The sequence below is a fragment of the Crocuta crocuta genome, unplaced genomic scaffold, assembly GCF_008692635.1.
Source record: "Crocuta crocuta isolate KB4526 unplaced genomic scaffold, BGI_CrCroc_1.0 scaffold168, whole genome shotgun sequence".
In the NCBI taxonomy this organism is placed as follows: Eukaryota; Metazoa; Chordata; class Mammalia; order Carnivora; family Hyaenidae; genus Crocuta; species Crocuta crocuta.
In genome coordinates this window covers 3221467-3245866 of record NW_027532591.1, presented here as the reverse complement: position 1 = coordinate 3245866, position 24400 = coordinate 3221467, and the positions used below count along the sequence as shown (strand labels likewise).

General features: G+C 34.8%; 1 protein-coding gene across 4 annotated transcripts in view; it reads left to right on the top strand.

The window, feature by feature from the left end:
* Window positions 1-24400, top strand: part of FAF1 (Fas associated factor 1) — a 449320-nt gene that overhangs the window by 130049 nt on the left and 294871 nt on the right. For all 4 annotated transcript variants that reach the window (XM_077779702.1, XM_077779703.1, XM_077779704.1 and 1 more), the window contains one exon: window positions 9868-10079. In XM_077779702.1, coding sequence (XP_077635828.1) covers window positions 9868-10079 — 212 coding nt within the window. The remainder of the gene's footprint in view (window positions 1-9867; window positions 10080-24400) is intronic.

Sequence of the window (24400 nt, the reverse complement as noted above, 5' to 3'; positions counted from 1 at the left end):
TAACTTTTCTTAAGTTTTCTTTCCTTAAAATTGGAGACTCTGGTTTGGATTAGAAGAGGACACTTAGAAAGTCATAGGAGGTAAAACCATTCTCCTTTCCAAGTGTAGTTTAATTACTTGATTCCTGACCCTCACCCCGCCCCCCCCCAATTCAGACTTTGGCTTGAATTTTGGTGGCTGGGATTTCTAAGTCACTGAAGCATGATCTGCTAAGTGCAGATGAGGCAAACAGAAACAGCAGACTAGGAATGAGATTGTTTTGAAGAGAAAGAAAAGTGCTGTTGCAAAACCATCAAGAAATTCACCATGAATTGCAAAATGTGCTGTACTTTATAGGAGACTGTGTATATTCTGAAAGGAAGCAAATTTTGTTTGGTACTGGTACTACCCTTAGTGATTAACAGACCTATTCCCCTTATGGAAACCAAAACCAAAACAAACAAACAAACACAAACAAAAAATTGTTAGAGTTTTATCCAGAGTAAATGTGGCTGATTTCCAGAATCTGTACCAAAATTTTTTTGTTTGCTCTTTTCTTCTTTTCTTTCCTTTTTTTCTTTTTCTTTTTTGGTTCAAAAGGTGTTCAATTTTATTGAAACCCTTGTCTAGAAAGCAAACCAGCTCTAATGACAGGAACTTCCTTCATGATTTTTTTTTCTTGATTTAAAAAATTTAGACTGCTAACTATGGCTCCAGTTTTATTCTTGAGTAAATGTTATTCCACTTTTAGTGCCAAAATTTTTGCTTGCTAGACCCTTGTGGATTCAGCTGCTGGGTTCTGAGTACATAGTGGATATATCTTAAAATTTGACAGTATTTCACTGTGGGTGAACTGTAGAAATTCCCTCATCCCTGGAAGCATTGTTTTGCTTATCCTGTCAAAGATGATAGTTTTTACTTAATACACTTTATCAGTAGAGAGATACAGCACTAAATTGATTTCTGATAAAGTTGCTGTAATATTTGGGGTTTAACTTTCATCAGAGTGCGTTTTTGTTTAGTTTTGTTTGCTTGTTAAAGGAATGACTCATGTGCACACATTAATATCAGTTGTATCTAGTAATAGTGTTCAACTCTTTTCCTTCCTAATCTTATTCTCTAGCTTTGAAATCAGTGTGGACTTGACATAACTGAAAATTCCTCTTGTTTATCTACTGACCAAAGAAAAAGAAAATGTTAGTTTCTCATCGCTTAACACTGAAAGTGGAAGACACAGTAGTAGGAATGGTATATGTAGGTAGTTAAAAGGATTTTTGTTTTATACTTGTATATTTGACTTTTGTAGTAAAGTTAATATAGTCTGTGAATACAGCTGACTCTTGCCAGTTCATACCTCAACATAGGAAAGAGCTACCAAAAATATTTTTTAATATGAATTGCTTTTGGAAGGAGAACAGCCCAATTCCTATGCTTTATAGCTTTTCTTGAAATTAGAGTTTTGTATGATTTCAAAAGTGGGAATATAGTTTTTAATGTACCCATAAAGTTTAAGGCAAAGAAACTGTGTCAGGTAATTGACATACATTAAATCATTTAATACTTACTATACCCCTAAAGAGGTAAATGTTCATATTTCATAGATCAGGAAACTGAAGGTTAGAGAGTTGACATAAATTTACTCAAGGTCCCAAGTGTAGTAGGTGAAGTCTGGATTGTCTCATTTTAAAAGCCATGCTTTTTCTTTGGTACCACTCAGCCCTGTTCAAGGTCAGTAAACTAGACATATCACACCTTTTGTTTTAAGATTTTTTCCTTTTGGTAAAAAAGTTGGAATTTAATACATGTGTGTAAGGTCTTTCTCCCACAGTTTTGTTTTTGCAGTTACTTTTTTAGTTGTAAGCAAGTAAAGGCTGATGTTACTATCCCTCATTTTATAGGTAGGATAAGGCATGAAATGACTTGGCCCAGATGATATAGCATGATGTTGATAGAGTCAGGAATATAAGCAGGTGTTCTGCCTTATCCTCCAAGGCTTATTTCAGTAGACAATATACTATTAATACAGTATGTTTACAACTATGTAACTTACGCCATCATACATGTAAACAGTTCAGTCATAAAACATCAAATGTGTGCATGTTTATTTACTACATCTTGGTATAATATATTATGTATTTAGCATATTGTCCAGAACCTTTTTAAACATTATTTTTGCAGGCAGTTGTTAGAAGGAAGTGCTAATGAATTACTCATGTTAGTAGACAGCACATGCTATGTTTTCTAAAAATTAAAAAAAATTTTAATGTTTATTTATTTTTGAGAGATAGGGAGACAGAGTGTGAGCAGGGAAGAGAGAGACGAAGACATAGAATCTGAAGCAGGTCCCAGGCTCTGAGCTGTAAGCACAGAGGCCGACACAGGGCTCAAACTCACAGACTGCAAGATTTCCTGAGCTGAAATTGGACGTTTTTGTTTTTTTTTTTAATTTTTTTTTTAACGTGTTTTATTTATTTCTAGGAGAGAGAGAGAGAGAGACACAGCGCGAGCAGGGGAGGGTCAGAGAGAGAGGGAGTCACAGACTGAAACAGGCTCCAGGCTCTGAGCTGGCAGTCAGCACAGAGCCCGACGCGGGGCTCGAACCCACGAACCGCGAGATCATGACCTAAGCGAAAGTCGGACGCTCAACCGACTAAGCCACCCAGGCGCCCCAATGAAGTTGGACGTTTAACCAGCTGAGCTACCCATGTGCCCCTGTTTTCTAAAAATGTTATGAACCAGTAGTGTAATTTTCCTCATTGACTAAGTGGATGGTATTTGTTAACTCCTATTTAGTTTCTGACCCAGGCAGATATACTGTATGTTTCTTTGTCTATTGTTTAACTCATTGAAGATAACTAGAGAAGACCAGAAAATAGTCCATTGTAGAGCAGCAACCCAGTTTTTTCTTGGTAATCAGGACCTCTCACCTACCTTAGTATCCCTTCATTTGCTAGTTGATTGAATAGTTTGAGGAGTTCAAAACTGCCAGGTGGCATTCTCAGGTTCTAATTCTATGAAAGCATTGTGGAAACATTACATTTTTAGGAACTGTGATCTGTGAACCACCAGAACCCAAACTAGCAGGAAACAAAAATTCTGTTAAGTTGTTAGGCATAATAAAAAGAACCACTACCACTCCTTAATTCTCATACCCATGCTTTCTGGTAGTATGAGAAACATCACAGTTTTGGTCACTGATATGAAGCATACACACTCATCCCAAGCTTTGAGTTTGTTGCCTCCCATCCTGTGCCATAACTGTCTTCAGCAGGCTGTTCCACTGTTCTGACAAGCTAGGTGCTTCAGGGTAACAGTATATATGAATGATACCAGCACTACACTTCTTTTGCTGTGAAATGAGTTCTTTGGTTAGAACCAGTGTTATATGGGAAGCCATAGATCAATAAGGCATTTCTTCAATACATGAATATTGGTACTGGCAAAAACATTACCATCAGGAAGTCAGTTTTGTATCCAGAAAAGTGTCTTTTAAGTGAGAACTGATTGTTTCCTCCTCCATGATCCATTACAAGATTTCCAAGGAATGATGCCATGTTAGGGGCTCAGTATTAGTCTCTGTTGGTCGCAGTTTAGACACTCAGTAGTTTCCATAGCCAGATTCAGCCTTGGTAAGGGGAAGTGGATATTGTGCCTCTGTCTAACCTCCACTCCTTTTGGCATGACTACATTATATATTAATGTATTGAACAGTGCTAGGGTAGTAAGGGAAAAAAGCTGACTGACATCAATAGAACATTGTTATCTTATGCCACACTAAGAGCCTTTTTCCCCAGTGGATAGCCTATAGGCAACATTCCCTTCAAAAACATATATTCACATTTTGTCCATTCTAAAAGATCCATTTTCATAAATTTCCCCCAAACTTTCTTGTCACCTAATATTTCTTTTATTCTTTCCAAGTCCTGATTAGCCGGCCAACCTATAATCTATTGCCTGTGATTCAAAATAGATTTGTACCTCAGGCAATCTCTCTTTCTAAATGAAAGGTCAACCTGTGGTACAATATGAAGTTCTCACCACTGGGAGGCTTTTCTTTCACTACCCTTTGTTTGGGGGCTGTTCTGCTTCAGCCGTTTGTTTTTGGTTGGTGTGAGCTTGTATACACAACCTTCTTTTCTTTTCCCAGTCCAAATCTTCTCCACCTCTGTTAACTTTGTTATCTCTTATTATTGATGGGAAGTGCAAGATACAGCCATTGCCTTTTACCCTGGCTTGTTTCTGACCACTGGACCCCAGAAACTTCACCAAGGTGGTGGGACCCTACATTTTTGTGGCATGTATCTTCTGATTTGTATCATGCATGTGTCTTATCAAAGCATCTAAGTACTTGCTACTCTTGCTCTTTAGGATCAGCTCACATTGTTATCAACATAGTGTTGTTTTGTGGAATGCCTAGGTGATCAAGATCTCTCCAGACTAGATTGTTACGCTAGAGAGAGTGGGCATAATCTTTTGGAAAAGGCAGTGAAGGAAGGTATGTTATTTACCCTGCTGAGTAAAAGTAAAATGCTTGTCTTGGTAATAGCAAATTAATATAGAGAAGAAGATCAGTTGCCTTCTGTTATCCCTTCCTACGTAGTAACCCTAACTCCGTGAATTGGGAAACCAGTGAGGGATGTCTACCAGTTACTGAAGGTGTCTCTTTCAATTATACATTCAGAATCTAGAGAGAAATTGCAGGGTGGGTTGACAGATTGTTTGAACATAGTATGAGTGGACTTGGGCCAAAATTTCACTTACCATCATTATCTTCCACATTTATATCCCTAGGAATTAGTATCAGTTTAGAGTTAGCATCTAGTAATCCCCTAAAGATTTAGGTGTTTTACTTTTATTGGCACACAGACAGTCTAGTTAAAGGCTGAGGTCTCTTAGGTAAAGTCTTAGAGAAAATTTTACAATAGATATGTGTGGCCCTGTTGCATTGTCTTTGTGGGGATCAGGGACTTTATATCTGTGAAACAACTTGTGTTTGGAAACTGAGAGTGACTGTGACTCTCCTCTGTGGTTATGGAATTAGGTTTTTGGCTACCAGGTCTAAGGTTTCTCATGTTTTTAGATCAAGCAATATTTTAGTTGGCTGACTTTTAATTTTGTTCCTTAGAAATAATCATGTTCAGTTAAATATATCTGAAGATCTCCGGAGTTTGAAATCTTCTGATTGCCACATGTTGTCTATGTTGTCTGTTAACATAATTGTTCCCACCTTTTTCTTACTGAGTTCTCCCATTTGACCTCAACAGTCTGGCATCTCATCATACCCAATAGAGAGACTTACTCAGTAGTTTCATCTCCTCATGTCATTCCTAATGCACAGAAGACAGCCACTATAATTTTTTAAGAAGGCAGACAACCTTACAAATGTATTTCTGAATACTTTAGTGCAGTGTCCTCTGGGACCTCATGGATAACGTAGTAGGAAGATATGTGTATGTTCAGACTGTACATGGTAAATCCACTTAAGCATTGTTATTTTTCTAAGCATCTGAATTTCTTCTACATTTTGCCAGGAAAGTTTGGGTATTTCATCTTCATTAAATGTAGACTCCTTTGGGACTTAAGTTTCAGTCAACAAGTGAACTATTAGAGGTACTTAGAGCTGTTAAAAAACATGTTATAGTTGGCCCTGTCAAAACTCTTTTGATTAAATTCACTTCAAATTCATTTCCTTGCCTGTTCCCTAGGTTTTTGCTGATATAATTGATCAAAATTTTATAATTATCTTTGGATATAAGCCCTTTCTCAGTTAAGACACTGTACTTACTTTCTTGAAGCATGCCTAGATTTGATTTAGTGACAATAAGGAATGGTGGGGGTAGGTTTTGAGAATAAGCATCCCTTTTCAAGGCAATGGTTTCAAGTAAGCATTACTAGTTTTCAACAAGAGGAAGATAACTTTAGTCATGTCTCTGCTTACAAAAGAGGTTCAGAAGGATACCATGGATTCAAGATTGTAACCTTCATCTGAACTCATCTAGGTATCCCCATTCCATATTTTAGGATCCCACTCCTTTCAAAACTAGGCTGTAATTTTCACAAAAGAGATTTAGAAAGTGTATATATTCAGCTTTCACTAATTATGCAAGCTGCAAAATTAAGTTTTGTGTGTGATTCTCAGCAGGAACATACCTGTGGTTATAGGAAATAAGAAAGTGCTACTTCAGAAGTTCTGTAACTTTGTTATCATGGCTTGAACTGAAAGTTAACAACCCTAAGTGTGTCATTTTCTTCTCTTAAACTTTCCATTAGCATCAGAAGCAGCCAACTCATAGTCTTTATTGTCATTATTACTATCATAATGACCAAGTGAAATAGTCATTTGGTCCCCTTAGATACTTGTTTTAATAGGTATGTGATCATAATGAACTATAAGTGATAATTTAATTATTATACCAATGCATGACTTGGATCACTAGTATCTCATTTTCCATTGGCAAGGAGCTCAGCAGTGTATTGAAGGTCAAGGACATAATCAAACCAATTCCTGAATCCAGTTTCCTGTGATGCCTCCATTATCAAAAAACAAATGGGTATTTCAGCAATGTATTGGGAGTTTAATGTAGGATTGGTTACACAGGTGTGGAAGAGTGAAAAAATAAATTGAAGAAACTGAGGTATAGTAACTGCTTCAGGAAGTTATCACTCTTAGGTCTAAGTCAAAGGGATTAACAGAACTTTGAAGCTCCGAGGAGCCCCTTGGACGCAAGTGAGGATCAGGCCGCTGTAGAATGCATGCATACTGTTTAGCTGTTCCTGGTGTCTGAAGAGATGTCAGGAAGCTGGTTATATGAATGCTGAAAAAAGCAGGAGACTGAAAGCTACAGTGTGGTACTGATAGAAATATATGTAAACAGGAGGAAGGAAGTCTTTCCTCCTGTCGTCACAAATAATCTCTCTTTGGTATCCCCTATATGCAGAATCTATTAGGGAAACATATGCCAAAATAAATAGAATTTTGGAGAATGCTAGCCCAGGCATCACTGTAGAAGAAAAAATTTGGGAATGCCAGGGTAGCTCAGTTGGTTGAACTTCGCGACTCTTGGTTTCAGCTTAGTTATGATCTCATGGTTTGGGGATTTGAGCCCCATGTTGGGCTTTACGCTGACAGCATGGAGCCTATTTTGGATTCTTTGTCTCCCTCTGGCTCTGTCCCTCCCCTGCTCACATTCTCTCTCAAAAATAAACATTAAAAAAAGTATTTAAAAGAAGAATGAATTTGGAGTTAAGAAAACAATCAGTGACCAGCCTATTAACTTTAGCTATTTTTCTGAGGTTCTGAGAAGTTGTGACAAAATTTAGAGATATTAAGTATCATTTCACACATTCTGTTCATAGATACTTAGGAACTCAATTTGAATTCCAGTGGTGTAGTATTTCCTGCTTTGGTCATTTCTTTTCCATGTCTTCCTTCTAAGATTACTTTGCTTGAGTTTAACAGCTGGGAGAGAATGTTGGGTTTTTTTATTTGAATCAGTGATTTCTAGAGTATCTAAACCCTGAGGTCTAAGCTAGTCATTTTCACACTTTTTTGGCCATGACCTATGATGAAGAATGCTTGGAATCCAAAACACACATATGCAAATATCAGAATCAAAAATTTTAGGAACCAATACTTGGTCCTAACTGTTAAAAGTGCCACGTGCTGATAATTTGTGTCCTATCCTGTTCTTTAAAAGACTGATCACAACTCACTAAATCATTTTGTAATATAAATTTGGTAAACACTAATCAAAGCAATAGTGTGAAGTAAGTGTACATATTTTTTTCTGACTTCTATGACTAGTGCTTAATTGTGTGTTTTTGGTCATACTTGTTGTTGTTCCTGTTCAGGGTCCCAATCCATTGTTTTTCTCTAAATTTAGGGTGAGAAAAAAGATGTTTTAGAATAGAGTGTGTGAGCTTGTGGTTTTGGCAGTGGAGGAACATATATACATAATGTTGTTTCAATGGAAACATTCCTTATATTCCCTTCTTCCCTATTCCTCCCAGAAATGGGGGAAAAAAGTGACTATATTTGATAAATTAAGTGATTTGGTAAAAAAACAAATCATTTAATAATTATTCCTTTGCTCATTAGTTTGTTAAATATTTAAGTACCTTCTCTATAGATTCTTGAGCTCTGGGCAGATAATATGGCCATTAGAAAAACAAATAGGAACCTTGCCCTTGTGGAACTTATATTCTCTGGGGTCTTAAATGTCAGATGATTGATACAAATTATAATTGGTGGCAGTGAGGAATTAGAACCAGTCTGAGGTAGTGAAACATGCTCTGAGTTGAAAAACATTTAATCTGAGATATGATGTATGGAATATAATTAGCTAGAAGAAGGATGGAATATAGGGATGAGATGAGAAGAATATTCTTAGAAGGACTAGTCTCTGTTCCCCCATGAAATGGGAAGGATCAAGGTAAGAAAGAAGAACTGAAAGGCTGTTGTGGCTGTTAGATTACAGAGAGGGAGATAGCTTAGTACAAGCTAAGGATGGGAAGGTAGATAGGATTTGAATCGGACAGGGACTTATATGCCTCTTTAACTCTGTGTAAAGAACAGAGGGGAGTACTGAATAAAAGTGATCTGAAGACATTTCTGTCTTTAATTTCATTCTAATGGTGATATGCAGGGTAGCGAGGGGTACATAGAGAGACATTAGGAGGCTTTTGCATCAGACCATACATGACGTGCTTGTGGCCTGCACTAGGGTGTCAGCTTCAGAGGGGAAAGGTGGATGATTTAACTAAAAGATATTTAGGAGGTAAAATTGAAAGGACTGGTTAGGTATGGTGGTTGAGAGAAAAGAAGGTGTCAAGGATAATACCAGGTGTTTCTGGCTTGGGTAGCTATTTTGAGGAACAATGGAAGGAGGATCAGGCTTGGGGAAACATTAAGGAGTTAAACTTTGGATAAATGGACTTTGAGGTTTGAGATCTTAATAGACACCAGGCATTGTGCTAAGCTTTTAATTTGTTTACCTGATTTAATCCCTACAAATGTAATTAATTTTCTCATTTTACAAATAAGCTATTAAGTTAGCAGAGCAAAGATTTTATTTTTAAGACTTGAACATGTTTAAATGTTACTGAGAAGAATCCAGAGGAGATTTTGAAGATACTAGAAAGGAAAAACATAATCCATAATGTAAAGCTAGTAGAAGATGGTTTTAGATTTTGTATAGATAGAATGATGTCTCCTCTGTTTAAAAGAAAAAAGAGAGTACATATGCAGGTTTGTGGATTTGATGTCAAAAGGGCAAGGGAATTTCCTCTTGATGGCGTGCACCTGTTTTCTCTGCAAAGTAGGGAAAAAAGTCATCTTCTAAGATTGAGGAGTGTGGGACACCTGGGTGGCTCAGTTGTGTCTGACTCTTGGTTTTGGCTTAGGTTCTGATCTCACGGTTTGAGCCCCATGTCCGGATCTGCGCTGGCAGCACAGAACCTGCCTGGGTTTCTCTCTCTCCCTCTCTGTGTCTCCCCAGCTCGTGCTGTCTCTGTCTCTCTCAAAATAAATAAACTTAAAAATTTTTTGAAAAAGACTGAGGAATGCATTAAGGAGAATGGAAATTTAAGGATGGTAAAGTTCTGAAATAGTTCTGTGGAAAGTAGAGTTAGTTTACTAACATTGTTAACAATGTAATAAATGATTAAGTGCTGATTAAGTCCTAAATGATATGTATGATACTGTTAATAGACATAGAAAGGCAAGGATGGGAGGGAGAGTAATGTGGCCTTCAGTCACTAGAAAAGATTCTATGGAGGAAGTAAAGTGTAAGATAGGATGACCAACACAAGCCAAGTATGGAAATGGATCCTTAGTGGTAATCTGTAATGATTTGGTTGATGATAATCCTTTTTATGTCAATATTTCAGTGACTATGGAGGTGAGGCTATACCAGGACCTGCATTTGATCCAACAAGTCACCCAACTTCAGCTCCCGCTCCCGCTCCCGCTTCTTCCTCAGCATTTCGACCTGTAATGCCATCTAGGCAAATTGTAGAAAGGCAACCTCGGATGCTGGACTTCAGGGTTGAGTACAGAGACAGAAATGTTGATGTGGTACTTGAAGACAGCTGTACTGTTGGTAAGGTTTTTCCTAACATAAAGCCTTCATAAATAATTTCTTAGGTAAATATTTCATTTATATTCTTTTCTTTTGAGTTGACTGCCGATAAGAAAGGAGAGAAAGCAAATTGAGACTGATATTTTCCATACATATAATTATGCTGCATATTTTAAATAATGTGTTGATATTGAGGCAAATTTGAGAATAATTTTTTTGTTCCACTTATATGAAATGGTATAAGATGCTCTTCTAGGGCAGATGCAAATCAAACTGTAAGTATATTGTTAATCAAACTGTAAGTATATTGTGTATCGGACTCTATAGCTGAAATTCATTCATTTTTAATGTTATGGTTAATGAGAAATCAGAAATAAGACATGATACCCTTCTCCCTGTCAGCTTTTCAAAGGAAACTTAAAGTGTATGCCTCCCATTGTTAGACAGATTTTACCAAATTTCTACAGAGAAACTGTGTTGAATTCATGTTTGGCTCAGATTATTTGACCCATTAATGTAGTTTTGCTTAAAATCTAAATTCTAGATCTTTCTGAAATTTTGCCTTTGCTCTTTTTTAGGGAGATCTTTCCTAATTTTATTTAATTTTATTAATTGAGGTACACTACAGAGAAAAAGCTCAACTGTTGAAAGATTGATCATTCTCAAATACTAATTACATTGTTATTCCTGTACTTAAAGCCATTTAGAGACTTCCCATTGGTTTAGGATAAAATTAAAATCTTTTTACCATGGCCTGTAAAGTCCCTGCTTGATCAGGCCCCTGTTCCATTTCAAGTTTTCATCTGTTACCGCTTTTGTCCTTGTTCACCATGCCTAAGTTTTTATGAGCTTGTTTCAGTTCCTTGAATAGGTTATTAGTTCCTTTATACATATACCTTCTCCCCAGATGTCTTTTCTAGTCCATCTATTTCTTCCCCTGCTCATTCCCATGCCCCCAATATTCTCCTATACATTCCTTCCCAGTCTCCCACTCTCCCCAAATTGTGGTAAAAGAAAGCATATGATATGATATCTATTCTCTTAAATTTTTGAATGTACAATATAGTTTTGTTAACTATATGTACATTGTTGTATACCAGATCTCTAGAACTTTTTCATCTTGTATAATTGAAACTTTGTATCCATTGAATGGCAACTCCCCATTTTCTCTTTCTGCTGGCCCCTGGCAACCATCATTCAACTTTCTGCTTAGATGAGTTTAAATACTTTAAATATATCCTGTAAGTGGAATCCTATGGTGTTTGTCATTCTGTCTGGCTTATTTCACTTAGTATGATATCCTCAGGTTTTATCTATGTTGTAGCAAATTACAGGATTTTCCTCTTTTTATAATGATGAAGTATATTCCATTGTGTGTATATTCTACATTTTCTTTATCCATTCACCCATCTTTGAACATTTAGGTTGTTTTCACCTCTTGGATATTTGGAATAATGCTATAAGAGACTGCAAATATCTCTCAAGTTTTTGCTTTTAATTCTTTTGGATAAATACCCAAAAGTGTGATTGCTGGATCATGTATGGTTCTATTTTTAATTTTGAGGGGAATGTTCATATTTTTTAAATAATGGCTACATCATTTTACACTCCCATAATGAACAAGCGTTGCAATTTCTCCATATCCTTGTCAACACTTGCTATTTTCTGTTTTGTTTTTGTTTTATAGTGGCCATCTTAACAGGTATGAAGAGATAATCTCATTTGTGGTTTTGGTTGGGATTTCCATGGTGATTAGTGATGTTGAGCATCTTCTCATATACCTGTTGGTAATTTGTATGTTTTCTTTGGAGAAATGCATATTCAAGTCCTTGCCCATGATTAAATCAGGTTATTATTTGTTTGCTGTTGAATTGTAGGATTTCTTTCTATATTTTGAATATTAACCCCTTCTCAGATATATGGTTTGGAGATATTTTCTCCAGTTCTGTAGGTTGCCATTTTATTCATTGATTCCTTGGCTGCACAGAAACTTTTTTGTTTAATCTAATCTCGATGTCTATTTTTATTTTTGTGGTCTGTGCTTCTGTGTTATATCCATGAAATCATTGCCAAGACTAATGGTAATGAAGCTTTTGCTTTATATTTTCTTCTATGAGTTTTATAGTTTCAGATCTTATGTTTAAGTCTTTATTTTTTTTCAAAATTTTATTTAAATTCCAGATAGTTAACTTATAGTGTAATAATTTATTTCAGGGGTAGAATTTAGTGGTTCATCATTTACATAAATACTAAATGCTCAGCACAATGAGTGCCCTCCTTAATATTCATCACCCATTTAGCCCATGCCTGCCTCCCACCCCATTTTGAGTTAGTTTTTTTCTTTTTTTTTTTAATATTTTTATTTATTTCTAGGAGAGAGAGAGAGAGACCGCGTGAGCAGGGGAGGGTCAGAGAGAGAGGGAGACACAGACTCTGAAATAGGCTCCAGGCTCTGAGCTGGCAGTCAGCACAGAGCCCGATGCAGGGCTCGAACCCACGAACCGCGAGATCAGGACCTAAGTGAAAGTTGGACGCTTAACCGACTAAGCCACCCAGGCGCCCCCATTTGTTTCTTCTTTACTTTCTTTTAGCATTGTTTTGTAGTTTTCATTGTGCACAAGTCTTTTGTCTCCTTGGTTTTTATTCCTGTGTATTTTATTCGTTTTGATGCTATTGTAAATGAGATAGTTTTATTAGTTTTCTTTTTAGATTATTTGTTGTTAGTGTATAAAATATAACTAGTTTTTGTATGTAAATTTTGTATTCCTGCAACATTGTCAGATTTGTTTATTAGGTCTAACAGGTTTTTGTTATTGTTTTTGTTTTTTAAATAATATCTTTAGGGTTTTCCACACATAAGATCATCTGGAAACATAGGTAATTTAATTCTCGCTTTCTGATTTGGAACCCTTTTATTTCTTCTTATTGCTTAATTACTCAGGCTAGGACTTCAGATATTATGTTGTATAGAAGTGGCAACAGTAGGCATTCTTGCATTGTTCATGATCTTTAGAGGAAAAAATTTTTAATTTTCACCATTCAGTATGATATTAGCTGTGGATGTTTCATATATGGCGTTTATTATGTTGCAGTAAATTTTTTTCTGTTTCTAGTTTGAGTATTTTCATTATGAAATGTTGGTGAATTTTGTAAATGCTTTTTCTGCATTTTTAAAGATCTTGTAATTTTTTTCCTTCATGCTATTAATATGATATTTATCACATTGATTTCTGTATATCGAACCATCCTTGTATCAAATGCATAATTCATTTGATTATGGTGCATGATCTTTCTAATGTGCTGTTGAATTTTGTTTTCTAATATTTTGTTGAAGATTTTTGCATATGTATTCATCAGGGATATTGGGTAATAGTTTTTGTTCTTGCTCTTGTAGTGTGTTTGTCTGGCTTTGGCATCAGGGTAATGTCTTCATAAAATGAATTTGGAAGTGTTCTTTCTGCTTTAAGTTTTGGGACAAGTTTGAGAAAGAGTGACACTAATTTTTCTTTAGATGTTTGTTAGAATTCTCCAGTGAAACCATCTGGTACTGAATTTTTCTTTGTTGGTTTTTGATTACTGATTAAAAAAAATTTTTTTTTTCTTTTAATGTTTATTTTTGAGAAAGAGGGAGAGAGCAAGCAGGGGAGGGGCAGAGAGAGATGGAAACACAAAATCTGAAGCAGGATCCAGGCTCTGAGCTGTCAGCACAGAGCCCATTGTGGAGCTTGAAACCGCAAGCTGTGAGATCATGACCTGAGCTAAAGTCGGATGCTTCACTGACTGAGCCACCCAGGTGCCCTGATTTTGATTTTTTTTTTTTTTATTACTCTTTACTAGTTACTGATTTTGTTAAATTACTGATTACTCTTTATTAATTATTGATTTGTTTAGATCTCCTATTTCTTTATGATTCAGTCTTTGTAGGTTATATGTTTCAATGAATTTACTGATTTTACTAGGCTATCCCATTTGCTGGCATGTAATTATTTATAGTAGTCTCTATATTTACCTCTGCGATATCAGTTGTAATGTCTACTTTTTCCTTTTTGGTTTTACTTGACTCTTTCTTTTTTTTTCTTAGTCTAGGGTAAAAGTTTGTCTGGTTTTTTTATTGATCTTTTCAAGCCTCAACTCTTAGTTTTACTGATTTTTTAAAAATTGTTTTTCTATTTTCTTTTCATTTCTGCTCTAACCTTTATTATTTCCTCCCTTCTTTTAACTTTGGGCTTAGCTTGTTCCACTTTTTATAGTTATTTGAGGTATAAAATTAAGTTGTTTATTAGATCTTTCTTCTTTTTTAATGTAGGCATTTACTATCAGCCTATCCTAGTACTGCTTTTCCTGCATCCCCAAAGTTTTGGTATGTTCTGTTTTTGTTTTCATTTGTTTCAAAATATTTTCTAAATTTTCTTATGATTTTTTTTTCCTTGATCTTTTGGTTGTGCAGGCATAAGTTATTTAATTTCCATGTATCTGTGAATTTTCCAGGATAGATGACATGTTAGGTCACAAACAAGTCTTAACAGATATAAGAAGATTGAAATCATGCCAAGAATGTTTTCCTGTCACAGTATAATGAAACTAAAAATCAGTAGCAGTTTTCCTTCTGCTTCTTTCTTCTTAAATTTATTAAGATTATTTATAACCTAACATGTCATCTGCCCTGAAGAATGCTCCACTTGTACTTGGAATTTTGCTGCTGTTCAGTGTAATGTTTTGTATATGCCTGTTAGCTCCATTTGGTTTACAGTGTTAAAGCCCTATGTTTCTTTATTGACCTTCTGTGTAGAAATTTTATCCATTATTGAAATCCCCTACTATTATTGTGTGGTTGTTTATTTCTCCTCTCAGTTCTGTCATTGTTTCATATTATATTGGGTGCTTTGATGTTGAGTACATATGTGTATAATTATTACATCTTCCTATATGTGAATTGACTCTTTTATCATATAATGTCCTATCTCTCTTGTGACAGGTTTTGAATTAAAGTCTTTTTAGTCTGATGTTAGTATGGCCACAATGCTCTCTTTTGGTTACAATCTGCATAGAATTTTTTTCCACCCTTTCCCGTTCATTCCATGTGTCCATGAATCTGAAGTGAATCTCTTATAGATACCATATAGTTGAGTTTTGTTTTTTTAATCCAACTAGTCTGTGTGTTTTGTTTGGGGAGTTTTATCCATTTACATTTAAGCTAATCACTAATAGGAAGGACTTTACTGTTGCCATTTTGTTGATTATATCCTTTGTTTTACAGCTTTTGTTCCCTCTTTCTCTCTCTTGTTGTCTTCCTTTGTGTTTGTTGATTTTTTTTGTAGTATCATGCTTTGATCCTGTTCCCCATTTTCTTTTCTGTATCTTCTGTAACTGTTTCCTTTGTATTTTCTGTATCTGTTTTCTTTGTAGTTATCATGGAGCTTATATAAGACATCTTATATTTTTAATAGTCTATTTTAACCTGACAATTTAAGTCATGTATAAAACTATTCTTTATTCTCTCCCTTTGTTATTGATGTCACAAATTACATCTTTGCGTGTTAAGTACCATTATCATCTTATATTTTGTATACTTTTTTCTTTTAACTTCTGTATCAGAATATAAGTTATTAATCACCATTATTACAGTATTCTGTACTTGTGTAGAGTGTTTTGTAGTGTCTATATATTTACCATTAACAGTGAGCTTTATACTCCTGTGTTGCTATCTAGTAGTATCCTTTTGTTACAATTGGAGTACTCTCTTTAGCATTTCTTAAAAGGCAAGTCCAGTGTTGAACTTTCTCAGCTTTTGTTTATCTGGGAAAAGTCTTTATTTCTCCTTAATATATGAAGAACGGTTTTACTGGAAATACAGTATTCTTATTTGGCAGCTTTTTTCTTTCAGCACTTTTAGTATATTTTTCTATTCCCTCTGGCCTGCAAAGTTTCATTTGAGAAATCTGTTGACACTGGGGTCAGCTCCTTTTATGTGGTGAGCTTTTCACTTATTGCTTTCAAATTTCTTTTTGTCCTTTAATTTGACAATTTGATTTTAATGTTTTTTGGTATGGACTTTTTAGGATTTATTCTTTTTTGGATGTTTTATGCTTTATGAATCTGCAAGTCTATTTCCTTCCCCAGATTTGGGAAGTGTTCAGCCATTATTTCGTCAAATAAGCCTTCTGACCCTTTGTCTTAGTTTTTGCCACTCCCATAAATTCATTTGTTGGTCCTTTAATGGTTTCCCGTAAGTCCTCTAGGCTTTTTTCATTCTTTCTCTTTTCATTTTTCTTGTTTCTCTTCTGACTGGGTGATTTCCTTTTTTTTTTTCTTTTTTATTTTTTTTTAAATGTCTTTATTTTATTTTGAGAGACAGAAACAGAGAGCGAGTGGGAGAGGGGCAGAGAGAGAGAGGGAGACACCAAATCTGAAGCAGGCTCCAGGCTCTGTCTGGGCTGTCAGCACAGAGCCTGACATGGAGCTTGAACCCACAGACTGTGAGATCATGACCTGAGCCGAAGTCGGATGCTTAACTGACTGAGTCACCCAGGCGCCCCCCACCTTTAAAAAAATTTTTAATGTCTTTATTTTACTGACTGTGTAATTTCAAATGACTTGTTTTCAACTTCACATATTCTTTCTTCTGGTTTATCAAGGCTGTTGTGCCCTTTTAGTGGTGACCTTTTCAATTCAGTTATTATATTCTTAGTGAAATATATACTTATTTCAAAGATGGTGATCAGAAATGCTGGCTTGTCTGGATCATATATGTTAATGTTACACTTTAATTCTATCTTAATTTAGAGAATAATCTATGAAAGTAAGTCAAAATTTTTTTATAAAAACATGATAGAATTTCCAGAGATAACATTTGCTAAAACTGTTGACTTTATAATTCACTTTAAAAATGGACTTGTGCCCAACTTTGGTAGAGTAGAAACAGTCAATTAATCATTCTGTTTAAAAAGAAATAAAATTAAAATAGTTACAAATATATTATAAATGAAATGTGATTCAAAATAAATTCAAAATATTGTTATTGTACAATACACACTTTGTCTTGCTTCTCCTAACTATTGCAGTTTTTTATTTGTTCTGGATTATGGTTATTCTTCTATTATGAATTGCATGCCAGTCAAAAAATCATGTCACATATCTTCTCTGTGTTCACTGTTAAGTTTGTTGATGTGCATCGCTGTGGAAGTTGTATGCAAGGATATTTGGAACTTGATGACTTTTTCTCTTTCACTGCATTTGATTGATTAAATTCTGTTAGTTTTACAGTGATATCATTTGAATCCTTCCTTTATTTTTATCACCTCTATTTTCTTTATTCCTCTAGTCTCTATTTTACATAGTTGCCCTATAATGATTTTTCTAGAATATATATCTTCTTATCCATCTCTCAGTGATTCCTTATTTCCTATATTCTGTTTGATTTGCCCTTCCTTGTTTTAGTTTTTTTAGGAAACTCATACTCATCTTTTAACATTCTATGTAAATATTTCTTCTCCTTTATGGGACCTTTCCTAACCTGCATGGACATAGTAGTTGATTCATCTTGTATGATCCCATAAAAGATCATATATACTTTCAAAATGGATTTTAAAATATCTTATTCTTTTTTTGTGTTTCAGGTTTTCCTTGTGACTGTTAACTTCTCAAACTCCTCAGAGAGTAGGTCTTATTCTTCTCTAAATTCTCCAAGCACAGTGGTTAGCACAGAGCAGTACCTGCTGAGAAAATCAATGGCTCAGTATCTGAGCATATGTATGATTTGTATGTATATTAAAATACCACAGGAAAACTTAAAAATATGGACCAGCCTACTGTTATTAAGGAATTGGATAAATCCTAATTTTTCTGTATATGTATACATGCTAAAATGCAAAGAAATGATAAATAAGATGCAGTTTTACAGGTTATTATCAGGAAGACCCAACAATGTATATAAAAGCAAGCCTAAAGGCAGCCGACAACTTTATATCAGAGTGACACCTAGTGGTAATTGTATCAGTCTGTTAATATTTTTAGTGTGTTATTTATTTGTTTGCTTGTTTTCTACAGATTTGTTTTATTACAAACAAATGTTTGTTTTTGGGTTTTCTTATTTTGAATGAATTTAAAGAATTATTTGAAAGCATTGGTTCTTCTATAAAATACTATCTAGTGTGAAATGGTGTGATCTTGAGGGTAGGAATCATTGTGTAGTTTTATGTATGGGTTAGCACTGGATTTAACCTAACATACAGGTGTTTGTTCAATAAAGTTTGTTGAACCAGTGCTCCCAGCAGATTTACTTTTGCTGGGCCTATTTAGCAGAACTTTAGTTTCATTTCTGGAATGGAAAATAGAAAAATAGGTCTGTAATTAGTTTAACCATTTGCCTCATTTTCTTTTCTATTTTTAATCTACTTTCCTAAAACTACTTTAATTATGTTGGATAGAATTTTAGTTGAAATGAATAAGATTGAGTATGGAAACAGATAAAACATTTAGCAAGTGCATTTTGAGCTTGAAAAACTAGCTTAGGATATTTCAAACCATTTTTTTTTCTTGAATCTATGAACTTAGTTTCCAGTCTTGACTCTGTAACTCAGATTAACCATGTAGTTTTTGGCATATGTCTTTACTTCTATATGCTCAGCCACCCTTTATGAATAATAAACACTGTATAAATGGATCTTATTATTGTTATTAGTGCATTTGGAAAGAAAGAGTAGCAGTCTTATTTGACTTACACAGATGTTGTGAGCATGACATGACAAGAAGACTAATCATTAGGGAAGGGAGGTGTCTGCAGATTTTGTACATTAGTCTCATTGTTCTTTGGTCTATCTTCAAACTGATATTTATTGCCTCCCTGCCAACAATTGCACACTCCCCAAATTATAAAATTATTTTGATATATAAATAAGCAGCATCTCAGACTGGGCCTTCATGTACATAGTTTATTTTTATTTATGCATTAGAAATGTTTCTTTTACCTAGTTTCACAGTTCTAAAACCTATATTCAGTAAAAAAAAATTTTTGATAGAGAAGTATATAAAAAAGAAATGAGTATTTTTCCTTTCTCTAATTTTTGATTAAGTTCCTACTGTTAGCAATATGGTATAGAGTTTAAAGTTGCCATTTTATAAAGTATCATTGAGCTTTATTTAAAATTATTGTTCCCTCAACTACTTTTATCATTCATGTCATATTTTGTTGTATTATCCTCAAAGCAAAGCAATGAAGAAGCATAGACTTATGTTTTCTAGCATCTTATTTTGTGCCATTTATCTTTCAGTCTCCTCTGCCTCTGATAATTCTGTATCATCTTCCTTTGAAAAACTCTTAAGATGATTTTTTTTCCTGTTTAAAGGAATAAAACATACAGTAATGGCTGTAATAGTAAATAACACTTTACTTTCTCAAGGTCTCATATTTAGCAATTAGTGTTGAATATTAGGATATGAATTCCAAAAGATTTTTGTGTAATCAGAATGGATCATTTTATAAATGTTTTTTGATTACTTTGGGCTTACTTAATATTATGTTGTTTTCAAACTGCATGAAATAATGGAGTCATTATCCCAGAGCACTCCATGGTATATAACTATATCTGTGAAAAGGGGGAAGTAGACACGGAAATAAAGGGCACTTAACCACTCACTCACTCATTCATTTATTCACACACATACATATGTTCACATTACTTATTGTACAGCAGCCACTATGCTTAGTGCACTTGGTTCCTGTACAACAGTTGGAACAATACTGTGAAGCAGTCGTTGTTATCCGTGTTTCAAAGATGAATAAACTGAAGATCAGAGAATTCTTAAGTCATGAATTCAGTCTTAAACTGAATCTAGAAGCTCATGACTTTCCCATGAAGTAATTTCCATTATGAATGTAGATTGTGCTATGAGAATATTGAAAAGGAAGACTCAGTTTTAGCTGGTGTCTTAAAAGCACGGGAAGAGAATAAATAGGGTTGTGAGGATGGTCAGGAAAGATTTCAGAGAGGGACCAAATCAAGAAATATGAATCAAAATTTGTTATGTGGACACATTAGGCAGGGGAAGTAAGTTTATTCTAGGCAAAGAAAGTACAGAAGCAGGAAAGATAATTGTCTGATGGAATAATGAGGAATTTGCAGTCTTGAACATGGAGTTGGGGTTGTGGTCTTCAGTTAGTTGAACAGTTCACTTCAGTGTAACCTCTCTCCTTTTCCACCAGTGACAGATTTATGCTACCCTTCCCTCCCCTGATCTTACCTTAGTCCCTGCCTCTGCCCTTTTATACTCCTTGACTTACTTATTTTCACATTACCTTGACACAGCCAGAACCTGTGTCCCGTCTTATAGATGTGAGAACTGACAAAAGAGAATAAGCAACTTACTGGTTCATAGAGATTAATGAGTGTGGAGGGGTCTGTAACTATCTAATCTGGATGGCCATGAATTAAGCAGTCTTTTCCACATTTTTGTCTTAAGGTCACCTACTGTGTGTTTAAATACTTTTAGCAATGAAAATGCTTATTAATTTTAAGGCATTAATTCATTTGTTCAATAACTCTGTCTAAAGTTTTATAAATATAAACATTTTATACACTAGCTACATGCAAAAAAGAGGTATTAGTTGCATGTGTTTCTTGTTCCTTATTTTGAATTTCCACTTACAAGTTCCATTCCTTTATTGTTTTTCTATTTATTTATCTTTTCAAAATTTTATTTATTTTTAGTATGGGGGGGGAGAAAGAGAGAGAGAGAGGGAGAGAGATCATGAGTGGAGAAGGAGCAGAGAGAAAGGGAGAATCCCAAGCAGGCTCTACACTGTCAGTGAAGAGCCTGATGGGGCCCTTGAATTCACCGACCGTGAGATCATGACCTGAGCTAAAATCAAATGTCACACCCTTAACCAACTGAGCCACCCAGGTGTACCCCCACCCCAAGATTTTATTTAAATTCATGTTAGTTAACATGTAATGTAGTGTTGTTTTCAGAAGCGTTCCTTTGATCTCAGTCTCCTTTTAGAAACAAAACTTACAATGTAAATATATTTTCTCTCTTAATAATTCTTCTACTGTTTTCCCCCATTTCTTCAGACTAAACATTTTTAGTTTGTTTAACCATTGCACAAAATTGTCAAAAGTAAAATACATACTGTATGGAGATACAACGTATAAAGTATGGTGGCTATAGTTAACAATGCTGTATTTATATTTGAAATTTGCTAAGAGAGTAGCTCTTAAAAAGTTTCCATCACAAGAAAAAAACTTTAACTATGTGAGGTAAATGATGTTGATTAAACTTATTGTGCTAATAATTTTGCAGTATACATAATAACAAATTATGTTGTATACCTTTGAAGAATACATCAATTATATCATAATAAAACTGAAAAATGCATATTGTAGATGATAGTTGTTATTAGTCATATTTTCTGAGGCATCACTTTGATACTTTTCCATTTTAGAAGCATGTTTAATTTTAGGAAGTCAATGCTGCATATACAATGTGACACTCACATTAGTGTCCACCTTGGATTGAGAGATCACAGTTGATATATCCTCTTCCTTGATTGAGGCATATCATTTCTGTTAGTGTAATCTGTATTAATTTCTGGAACCACTTTGTAATGATGTTTCATCAGAGTCTTATAGTGAGGTGATGATTGGCATTACTTCCTACTCTGCTTATTCTCCCTGTTTTTGTTAACCAGTTATTTCACGGTAATTAACAAGCCTTTTTGTTAACTGTGAGATCTTTAAAGACAGGCATGATTTCTTCTTGTTTGTATATTGTACTTGGTGTTTGGCAATAGTAACTAACTTTTTTTAGGTTAAAAATATCTTACCCTGTCCCTCTTTCTGTTTTTTACTTTGCAATATTTTCTTGCAAAGAACTTCCTTTTCTACAGTCCCAGTTCCTGTACACCTTGAATTTCTGATTAGATCAGACCATCCTACTTGTGTTTCTAACCCAACTTGTTTGCTATCCTAGTGGTTTGAAGTCTAGAGAAGAGAAAGCAATAGGAAGATTTATGACATTGCTAGTTATTACTTCGCTGTCAACTAACTAATCTCTTGTGAAAACATAGTGCATTTTGGTATTTTAGGCTTTATGTACTTTTGAGCTGATCCTCTTCCCTCCACTGCTCTCCCAACCCTCTCTCCCCTTTAGTCATTTATGCCATTAGAGGATATTAGACTATCCCACTCACAGATTTGGTTTGGAAAGTCCTGTATAAGCTTGGAAAATGGGTTCTAGTTTGGTGAGGTCCAAAGAGACATAACCATACTTTATTTAACTCTTGGTCCACAAATATAAAGATTTAGGTTAATTCAAGGATATGTGATAACCCTAGAAAAACAGAGCAAATTGCCTCTCATTTCTTGGCTTGGTCATTACAATAATTCAAACCCTATAGAGACTAGCATCAACCACATTTTCTCCAGAATTCTTAGGCATGTAGAAAACTTGAAAGTTTTGTCTATTTATTTTGTTTTTCCTAATTGGATTGGATCCTTTGCCCCTTAAGTGTTCTGTTGTGGAAATAGCAACCCTCAATCAGATAGCCTCCTAATTATTTTCTCTACCTCTAGTTTTTCTGGATTCTAGCTTATTCTTCATAGTTCTTCTTATTCTATTTGCATTTGTTTATTCCCTCAGTAGGTATTTTCTACTCTGATCCAGGGACTGTATTCAAGCCTAGATATAGATTGGAGAAGAAAACAGGCATGGTATTTGTCTTCATACAATGTAGAGTTTAGAAGTGTCTGGCAGACCCTCACACTGGGTCATGATCTCACGGTTGTGGGATTGAGCCTCATGTCAGGCTCTGTGCTGACGGCATAGAGCCTGGTTGGGATTCCCTCTCCATCTCCTTCTGCTCCTCCCCTACTCGTGCTTGCTATCTCTCTCTCAACAACAACAAAAAAACTCATGGTTTAGTAAGGGATATAGACGTAACCAATTTATAAAGAATAATTTGCAACTTCATGATAAGTGATCTCTCAAAAAATGTATAGATATAATCCTGTCACTCCTGTGATTGAAAAATATTTCAGGGTGCCTGGGTGACTCAGTCGGTTAAGCATCTGACTTGAGCTTAGGTCATGATCTTGTAGTTTGTGAGTTCGAGCCCCACATTGACTCTGTGCTGACAGAGCTTGGAGCCTGCTTTAAATCCTGTGCCTCTCTCTCTCTCTCTCTCTCTCTCTCTCTCTCTCTGCCCCTTCCTCCCTTGCTCTCTTTGTCTCTCTCTCAAAAATAAATAAATATTTTTTAAAAATTTCATGTACCTCATCAAGTTTAAAAAACCCATATGATCATATCAACAGATACAGAAAAAGCATTTAACAAAATTTAATGTCCATTTGAAAAAAAACTTCCAAAATTAGAAATAAAAGTAGATTCCTCAACCTGATAAAGGGCATTTATTTAAATCCTACACCTAGCATACTTAATGGTGAAGGATTGTATCCTTTCACCCTAAAATTGAGAATAAGGCAGGGATGTTCACTCCTACCACTTCTGTTCAACATTGTCATTCAAAGCATCGTCATTTAAAAATGACATGATAATGAAGTAGCCCCCAAGAATCTACAAAAACAGCTACTAGAAATAATAATTGAATTTAGCAGTTACAAGATACAAAGTAAGTGTACAAAAATAAATTATATTTCCTTATACTGCAATGAACAGTTTGGAAAATAAAATTTTTAAAAGTACATTTTACAATACCATTTTAAAAAAGGGATAAATTTAGCAAAATATACTCAAAAGCATAAAATATTGCTGAGAAAAAGAACTAAATAAATAGATATATCCTGTTCACGAATTATAAATACCATGTTCATTAATTATAAGACTCAAATTGTTAAAATGTCATTTTTCCTCACATTGAACTGTAAAATCCGTGTAATTCCAATAAAAATTCCAGCTTTTTAAAAAAAAGATATTGATGGGTTGAGTCTAATATTTATATTAAAATGCAAATGGTGTAAATAGTTAAAACAATTTTGAAAAAGAAGAAACTTGGATGCTCCATGCCACATCATTTCAAGACTGATTTTAAGACAATAAATGTGACAATGTAGTATTGGCAAAGAAAGACAAATAGGTCATTGAGACAGAATAGAGTCCAGAAATAGACCCCACATTTACCTGTTAAGTATTTTACAACTTGTCAAGTTAATTCAACTCTGTAAGCCTTTTAAAAAATTTTTTTTAATGTTTTATTTATTTCTAGAAGAGAGAGAGAGAGACAGAGTGAGCAGGGGAGGGTCAGAGAGAGAGGGAGTCACAGACTCTGAAACAGGCTCCAGGCTCTGAGCTGGCAGTCAGCACACAGCCCGACGCAGGGCTCGAACCCA